General features: G+C 42.7%; 1 protein-coding gene across 1 annotated transcript in view; it reads left to right on the top strand.

Annotated features, from left to right (window-relative positions):
• The first annotated feature begins 1,326 nt into the window (after nt 1-1,326).
• The window catches only part of mafa (MAF bZIP transcription factor a), a 142,037-nt gene continuing 133,576 nt past the window's right edge, over nt 1,327-9,787 (top strand). Inside the window, exon 1 of the mRNA XM_064980537.1 lies at nt 1,327-2,718. Coding sequence (XP_064836609.1) covers nt 1,751-2,718 — 968 coding nt within the window. The 5' untranslated portion in view covers nt 1,327-1,750. The remainder of the gene's footprint in view (nt 2,719-9,787) is intronic.

Genomic DNA, 9,787 nt, shown 5'->3' with positions numbered 1-9,787 from the left:
TAGAGCAGGGTCCGCGGAATCAGTGCTTTAGATAAAGTTTTTTAAATATATATATAGCACTGTAGTGCACGTAGGAAAATCTCCTGGTTGGAACGCATTGTTCATTACTGAATGACTCCCATGTAACCACTGCTTAATAGCAGCCTATATGAGTGGATTAATGATTTGATAGGACCACGTAGGAAGTACATGTTTACTTGTCTTATGTAGAACGAATGTTCTACACAATCTAGTGTATACAGCTGATGGGAGTGGGGAATGTTGTAGTCTATATTTTCTCCCCAAAAAGAACTTGCAATTGACACGTGATTCATGCGGGATATGCCACCATTCACCATTCACTCCTTTGGCTATTTCCCTGCCAATGTTTCCATACTGTCGTTCTAAAACAAATGTACCATACCTTATACATACATTGGAGTATTATTCTTTTCAATAAATAGTCTCTTGCGAAATTGTCTAATTTTGCTTCTGCTGTGAATGATTCCTTCAGATGAAGCAGTTTATTTAGGAGAACGGTGCTTCAATGTCCCCAAAAGGTGGCACTGTTGAGTTTTACAACGGCAGATGTATGTCTGCTCTCCACAAATCCTTTGTAATTTTATTTCATAGAACTTCAGCACATAATCGTATGTATTCCTGTATTCTGTCACATATCAATACTGTATGAGCCAACGCTGTTGTCCATGTAACTAAGATGTTTGTAATGCATGCTTATGCATTTTGGTTCGGCTACTGGTAAATTTGACCACTTCGAATTTCAAGTAACACGAACTGTGAAAACGTGTGCATAACCACCCCCCAATATTTGCACATCATAAATCATGAATACTATGTTTTGATACTTTTGAAACTAATATAAATCCTACAACCATACAAAAGCGTTATTACGCATTTATTTCATGACAACAACTAATAATATATATTATTGCTTCAATAACTTCATAATTTACATATTGCAATTTACATTTGGATATTAAAATGTTACCATTGCCACTTGCAATAACACTAAATCGAACCATAATGTGCACACAGCCTACTGTCCTTTCCCCACCATGAGCGCAGTGAGATAATTGAATGGTTATTTTTTGTCCAAATGGTAGAATAAATGGCCATTAAAATAATATAAATGGAGAGGCGAAAGAGTTAAAAGGTTGAGTTGCAGCTGACAGTCAGCTGATAGCCTTTGACAGTTGAGAAAAGTTTTGTTTCTGTACTAATATGTTAATTAGCCCATAGATTGTGCGAGCCCATTGGCTCTTCGTCCGAGTCAATTTCCCATTTCCAACCTGACGTCAGGGCGGCTATAAAACTCTGCAATGCTTTTAAACTCATCTGCTGTGTGATCCTTCTAAAAAATCGCCTACAAGTCAGAGGCATTTTACGTGCGAGGCTACATTTACCCCTCTCCTTCAACATTTCACCCTCTCCGCTTTACGCAATGTAGGCCTATCCATGAAGAAACAGTAATGTGTTAAATGTTAAAAATACAAATTCGCCGAATTTCTCATGCTGAAAGAGGACTCCGCAACTCGCCTGCACGGCTCTGGTGCGTCTGTGCACTAGACTCTGAAAAGAAAACTATTAATTTACAGTTGGGAACACGTCGCTGCAAAAAGGACATTGAAAACCTATTTTTTTCACTTTAAGACAAATACGCTTAAAAAGCAAACTGGCTCACGTTCTTCCAAACCAACCCAGTTTGACAGCTGCTCTTCACCCCCTTTGGAGGACTGTCGGCAGCAAGAGGATGGCATCAGAACTGGCAATGAGCAACTCCGACCTGCCCACCAGTCCCCTGGCCATGGAATATGTTAATGACTTCGATCTGATGAAGTTTGAAGTGAAAAAGGAGCCGGTGGAGCCCGATCGCAACATCAGCCAGTGCAGCCGCCTTATCGCCGGGGGATCCTTGTCTTCCACCCCGATGAGCACGCCTTGCAGCTCGGTGCCCCCTTCTCCAAGCTTCTCGTCGCCCAGTCCGGGGTCGGGGAGCGAACAGAAGGCACACTTGGAGGATTTCTACTGGATGTCCGGTTATCAACCGCAGTTGAATCCGGAGGCGCTGGGCTTCAGCCCCGAAGACGCAGTTGAGGCGCTGATCAACAGCAGTCACCAGCTCCAGTCCTTCGATGGCTATGCTAGAGGGCAGCAGTTTGCCGGTGGAGCCGGAGGAGGAGGCACCATGGGCGGGGAAGAGATGGGCTCTGCCGCGGCGGTGGTGTCCGCAGTTATCGCCGCCGCAGCAGCCCAGAACGGGGGGCCCCACCACCACCATCACCACCACAACGGCGGCCACCATCACCAATCACCTGGGGTCTCGTCCAACGGCAGCTCCGGAGGAAACCACCCACACATGGGACATTTGGACGACAGGTTTTCGGACGACCAGCTGGTGGGCATGTCGGTGCGGGAGCTCAACCGGCAGCTACGGGGAGTCAGCAAGGAAGAAGTGATCCGGCTGAAACAGAAGAGGAGGACCCTAAAGAACAGAGGCTATGCGCAGTCCTGCCGCTACAAGCGGGTGCAGCAACGGCACGTCCTGGAGGGCGAGAAGACGCAGCTCGTCCAGCAAGTCGACCACCTCAAGGCGGAGATCTCCAGGCTGGCCCGGGAGAGGGACGCATACAAAGAAAAATATGAGAAGCTCATCAGCAACGGCTTCAGAGAAAATGGATCCAGCAGTGACAACAACCCTTCCTCCCCGGAGTTTTTCATGTGAGTCTCGACATTATCATGAAAACTGAGTTTGTCAGTTCCCTCATTAAAAAGTTTTCATTGTGATATTTTTTGTAATGGGGCTTACTAGACCAAGAAAACTAATTTGCAAACATTTTTTTCGGTTTAATTTTTTTTTGACAACAGTCTGTCAAATAACGGTTTTGAGTTTTGGGGCTTGCAATAGAAAGATGGAACTTTGTCATAATTGCCCTTCATTTTGGAGTAGAAACAGAAACCTGCCATCATCTTTTTTTTTGCTACCATTCTTATTATTTGATGCATATTTTTGTCAAGCTCTTTTTCATCATTGTTCATTTGACTTGCAGTGTTTTGAATATGAACTATGATTTATTATGTGTTAACTTTACAATGTTGCTGTATACTATGTGTGCATGCAAGCACTAAGTATACCCCTTGGAAGTTCATCGACTTGCCTTTTTTCACCTTTCGACTTTGAAATCCGTGTACAAATACCGGTCAAAAACTGCATCCATCTACAGTAAGAAGACGTTTTTGTCCTTTTTCCCTTTCTGTTTTTGTTCTGCCAAACTCGGAGGACTGCGAGCCTGCCATTATACCCCACCTCATCTCATGCGTTATGCTTGCTATTTTGTGTTAAGCAACAAACAGACTATATTACTCATAAGAAACAATATCCATTATTTTAAAAGAGATATGTTATTGAACTGGCCTGCATGCTGGACATGTACGGCTTTTCTTTTCTTTTTGTGCTTGAAAATGTACTTCTATCGGATGACTCCAGCATGGCATTCATACTTGTTTTATGACCTGATCACTTTTTTGAGACAGCAACAAAAAAGTGACAAGGACTCTCCACCCCCCTTCCCGTGTAAGTGCATTTCAACTGTGTTGAATGATACGACTAAGCGCCCATTTCTATACAGTATGACGCATTCCCGATGGAAGATGGTCGGCGGTATCCATGTAGCGAGGGAGCAAAAAGGACCTCAACTATTCTAAAATGAATTATCTATCCCTATATGGGACTAAACTGTATGTTGCTTAAAAGCAGTTTGTGTATTTAAAAATAAAATAAAACCATCCCTGTGCGTTGAACAACTCTGGAAGGCTATGGATTATAATTGAAGTATATGTAGATCTACAGTAGTTATACTTTGTAAATCTAAAAGAAAATATGGATGTGCTACAAGTTGACATTTAAAGAAGAATGTGATGTAGATGATTAGGATCATTTAGCTGTAGGTTTCATAAAGTCCTGTGCACTAAATTGTTTTCCTGTCATTGGGTAGGAGAGGTTGGGGCGGCTCCAATTTATACAATTGAACAGTATTGTTTCCATGCATAAGCAGCGCTTTTTGCAGCATGTTCTTCCAGTTTAAGCAGTAGTTTGACAGCTGTAGTAGTGTTTGTCTTCACCTACCACTCACTGTATTTTAAACCAAAGTATTAAATGAGTAGAAACTTCAGCCCTAAGTCAGCGTGAACCCTGCATTTTGATAATGCATTTTGGACTGAATTGCACTAAAATGTAGTCTGCAATATATCACAGAATGGTTACTCGATTAAGCTAATTCAAAAACGCAGATAGATAATTTTTGGCATTGCTGGATAACTTAATTTTAATAGTTTGTTGTCAATCAGTATTAGATTATTTTTTGGCTCAAACAAACTCATTATTTCCAAGGCAATAATATTATTATAATCAATAATGTCTGGACATTGTTAAATAGACAGGGATTGACACCCTGCTTGTACAAAATGGGGAGACACCATTCATCAATAAATCTTTAAGACATATGTTAATTAAACTTTCCACTTATATATTTTGCTGTGCAAAATTATTTCCCTCACTAACCATATTATGTGATGTTCATATGTGCTCATTTTTTTCTCAATTTCTTACAATTAAATGAAATGCAATAAATGTATGTAATCGGCCTTTCATTAAGCTTCTCCGCTTTCTCTTGACATAGACCTGCAGAGATAATGATGGAATGTGGATTTCACAAACAAATCCAGAGTAGTTCATGTTAATGGGAATAGACACAAGGAGTTACATTTGGGGGATTGACTTAAAGTACGCTATATATGAATTGCTATCAATCCGTGTTCGTCAAATTTTCCTGAAGTTGTTCTAGTCTGTGGAATTTGTCTTCATCTGTGCAGATGGAAGGAGGCATGACTCATGCCAGATAATCACATCAGGAACAATTTGTTTGGCTATGTAGCAACCCTGTCTAATATGAGCCTCATTCAAAACCTCAAACAACATCTTAAATGTGGAACACAATTTAACTTTGAAAATACATAGACGTTGTATTTTTGTTAGAGATAAAAATCCATTTGGAAGTGATGCACCTTAACATTTCTGTGAGCATCTTTACAGGTCAGTAGTAATGGTATTACTACAAAGTTATTCATGTTTTATTTAAAAAATAAAGAAAGGTGTACGATATAGAGTCTCATTACTAATTAGACTTTGTTTCACTGTTCAATATTTATTTGAACTAAATACCATTTCACATTAAAAAAAATCCCTCAAATTGAATAAACAAAATGAAAGGTATAGTTGAGGTAAGAGTCAACGTTATCTGCCATGGATCAAGCCTCCTGGGTATGTATTTACATTCCATAATTATTTTCAATATCAATCTATCATTCATGTCATTGATGTAAAGCTTAGTACAATGCCAGTAGCATATGTGTGTGCATTGTACATTATGATTACACGTTTTATTAAAACTGAAGTGATGTATTTCATCCTCGATTTTAATGATTCATAACAAAAAGGTGAGCTTACTTTTTGTTGTGCTTTCATGCAAAACTATATTATTTGCACATTTATGATTTTGGGAACATCTGGACTTGTTGTAGTTCCACATGTCAGTAGGGCAATGGAACTATGTCCTTGCATTCGTGTGTGTTTGTCTGTGTCTGTGTGTGGGTGCACACGTCTATGTCTATATGCCAAATATGTGCATGTGTGTGACTATTTTTGTGAGACTATACTCGTATGTTCATGTGTTTCTATAGATATCTATGTGCGTGTGACATTCCATGTGTGTGTGTTTGTGTGTATTCAGCAACAGCCCAATCCCTATGTACCCCTTTTCACCGTTCTTTCCGCCCTGTCCTCCTCCCCCCTTGCATTTGGCCTAGAGCAGAGAACAGACCATGCTCCGAAAGACAGGGGTACACCCAGCAGGTGAAGCGGACTCTGTCGTGCATGTGAGGGGGTGTAGGAGACGGTGCCAGGGCGATGCATAATGAGTCACCGGGGTAGGCGTGGGCAGATGAGGCACAGTAGCGCTTCTCCCAACCCGCTGTTGGTTTGGCGTTTACCTTATGACCTTTGAGACTTCTTCTGAGGATGGATCGTAATCTTAGTGTCCCCGAGGGGACAGTAACTGAAGATCCCTCTCAATGTCTTTGTCATATCAAACTGTCAAAGAGACTTGTGTAGGAGAATGGAGGGCATTTTGTTTTCGTGTTCTACAACAATTGGTTAATGAGAACGGAGATGTGACAGTGTGAACAAGACAGCATTTTCGGGATTAAATTCAATCTCACTCTCTTTCCTTTTCATTTTTAGCAGCACACCAATGCAGCAGTATGCACATTAAGGTGTGAATGGAAGGTTTTGCATGTGTATGTGCGAGTGTGTACATGCATGTATACTATGAACATGGATGAGCGGGGGTGTGGTCATCTTAACATAATGTTTAAATCACCTTTATAGTGGTTGGTGTCTTCTTTTAAGGGACAGTTAGAAATTTAATCGGGTGGGAGGTTACTGGGGTGGGAGGTTACTGGGGCGGGAGGTTACTGGGGAGGGAGGTTACTGGGGTGGGAGGTTACTGGGGAGGGAGGTTACTGGGGAGGGAGGTTACTGGGGTGGGAGGTTACTGGGGAGGGAGGTTACTGGGGAGGGAGGTTACTGGGGTGGGATGTTACTGGGGAGGGAGGTTACTGGGGAGGGAGGTTACTGGGGCGGGAGGTTACTGGGGAGGGAGGTTACTGGGGTAGGAGGTTACTGGGGAGGGAGGTTACTGGGGAGGGAGGTTACTGGGGAGGGAGGTTACTGGGGAGGGAGGTTACTGGGGTGGGAGGTTACTGGGGAGGGAGGTTACTGGGGAGGGAGGTTACTGGGGAGGGAGGTTACTGGGGAGGGAGGTTACTGGGGAGGGAGGTTACTGGGGTGGGAGGTTACTGGGGTGGGAGGTTACTGGGGAGGGAGGTTACTGGGGAGGGAGGTTACTGGGGTGGGAGGTTACTGGGGAGGGAGGTTACTGGGGAGGGAGGTTACTGGGGTGGGAGGTTACTGGGGAGGGAGGTTACTGGGGAGGGAGGTTACTGGGGAGGGAGGTTACTGGGGTGGGAGGTTACTGGGGAGGGAGGTTACTGGGGTGGGAGGTTACTGGGGAGGGAGGTTACTGGGGAGGGAGGTTACTGGGGTGGGAGGTTACTGGGGAGGGAGGTTACTGGGGAGGGAGGTTACTGGGGTGGGAGGTTACTGGGGAGGGAGGTTACTGGGGAGGGAGGTTACTGGGGTAGGAGTGTTGTGTGATTTTTTACATGGGAGGTAGTGCATTTTTTCTGTGGTTTACATTCCCCATTTTGCAGGTTTTACTACATCATTTTTTCCATATAGCCACATTTCCTCATCTCCTTGCATGTGCCCCCCCCCCACTATAAAGGTGTTTTGGTACTTCCCTTAAGCACTACGCTTTTCTGCACGCTTACTATACAGTCAACGCTATCCTGCCCTCTATCCATAGGGACAATAGTGGTAGGTGAATCGTTTGTCCAGATCTGCAATAGGTTAACTAGCAATCATACCACACATCAAGTAATTGAAATCTGCACCAATTTTCTACAGAAATCCACAAGAACATAGAGGAATAGCTGATAGGCAGTGGAGAGGCCAGGTGCATCATTGCGCATGAAAGAACAGTAAAGCCATGAGACACGCAGTAAAATAATATCCCCTATTGATCTTGTTTAGGCCATACAGATTTAATTGACTATATAACAGACACCCCTCTTCACATTTCTCAGAATATATATATATATTTTTGTGATTCATTTAATTCATATGAAACTATTATTTTTAAATCATTATTTTGGACTGTGGTAATTGTGGTTTGGTTAAATTGCGGTGAATCAAATCATGGGAATCAAAATAATCATTTGTGAATCGCAAACAATGAAAGGAAAAAACTTAGCTGTAACGTTCCTTTGGAATTGTGCTGCAAAACCCATTTTGTAGATGATTTAAGTTGATTTGGATATTCAATTTACAGGCATTGCAACTCAATAGATGGTATTAGTCAGCCTGAAGTTAACACTTCTACAAGTAAGAGAGATACTGAGTGTACAAAACTTTAGGAACACCTGCTCTTTCCATGACATAGACTGACCAGGTGAACCGGGGTGAAAACTAGGATTCCTTATTGATGTCATCTGTTAAATCCACTTCAATCAATGTAGATGAAAGGGAGGAGAAAAGTTAAAGAAGGATTTTAAAGCCTTGAGACAATTGAGACATGGATTGTGTATGTGTGCCATTCAGAGGGTAGTAGGAGACAGGCGCACCGATTTGACTGTGTCGAGAACTGCAACCCTGCTGGGTTTTTCACGCTCAACAGTTTCCCGTGTGTATCAAGAATGGTCCACCACCCAAAGGACTTCCAGCCAATTTGACACAACTTATTTTTTCAAAAACTTTTCCAATTAAATGCTGAATGCAAAGTAGGCCTACCTCGCAGAATGATATCATGAATATTTGTATCGATCAGGTGCACATTTGTTTTGTATACTCTGCCATCTCATGTGCAGTACAGACACCTGACAGAAACACTGCTAGCCTAACACAAATGTACTGTGACTAAAATCCATCTGGGACATGCTTTCAATGGTGCTTTCAATGGTGCTTTCCAACACCTGACATCAATATAGTGGATTAGGGAGGAACCCTGACTGGGACGCAAACCCTGGTTCCTGTGACTGTCATTCCAAAACCATTATACTGTCACAATCCTCGCTATATGAGCTGTGATGAGAGTGGCAGGTAGCCTCGCGGTTAAGAGCGTTGGGCCAGTAACTGAAAGGTTGCTGGTTCAAATCTCGAGTTGACAAGGTGTAAAATCTGTTGATGTGCCCTTGAGCAAGGCACTTAATCCTAATTGCTCCTGTAAGTTGCTCGAGATAAGAGGGACTGCTAAATGACTCAAATGTAATGATACTATTCCTACCAAGTGAGTGAACCCTATTGGCACGATGCATCGGGTGTTCATGCCAGTGACCTGGTTTCGCTTCCTTGTTTGGCACACTGGTCTCAGAAGTTGGATGGTGGCCGTGCAGCCAACGGCTCGGACGTGCTAGGGGGTTGAGTAGTCGAAGCACAGGGGCAAGTACGGAGGGGGCAGTGAAGAAAAACTTGCTAATTCCCAGCATGTGGGTTAAACCCTACTGGCACGATGCGTAAGGTGTTTTTGTCTTTCACGCCAGCGACCCGAGTTGTATTCCCTGCCCCACCGTTCGCTACAATACTAAAGGGCTGAAATCTCTTGGTGAGGTCCCTAGGTGTTGTACAAAGGTTGTTTGTTATTATTTCAAGGGGTACAACATTAATTAGATTTTTTTTATTAGGATTTTCTTTTTAAATGCTGCCTTGCCTCACTTGATAAATAAATAGATATGTTATACAGTTAATTACTTGTGTATGGCCTTAGGGACAATATAATTATTCTACCTAGACCAGCTTACAATACCACAATGCAATTCATATTTGCATTATTGTTTTCAAGTGAGTACAATTCTACGCTAGGCTGTAAACTGCAGTGAAAATGTCATTTCAATTATGCCGCAAAAGCCCTGTGATTTGAACGTTTCATTCCATTTGGATCAGTTGTGTGTCTCGACAGATGATAAGGTCTAGAAAGGCACAGTACAGGACAGTCTGGCTGGATTTTTACTTCTGTTGCCGATCATCATTCTCCCAGGTCGTTCTATATAGTGTAACGACATAGACCTATGCTCCCAGCAGGCCCAGTTATTCAGCAAAGCTCAACACATGTTCTGC

The sequence above is a fragment of the Oncorhynchus masou genome, chromosome 1, assembly GCF_036934945.1.
Source record: "Oncorhynchus masou masou isolate Uvic2021 chromosome 1, UVic_Omas_1.1, whole genome shotgun sequence".
NCBI classification, from domain to species: Eukaryota; Metazoa; Chordata; class Actinopteri; order Salmoniformes; family Salmonidae; genus Oncorhynchus; species Oncorhynchus masou.
Note: the sequence above shows the minus strand (reverse complement) of the source record. Positions and strands in the feature narration are given on the sequence as shown.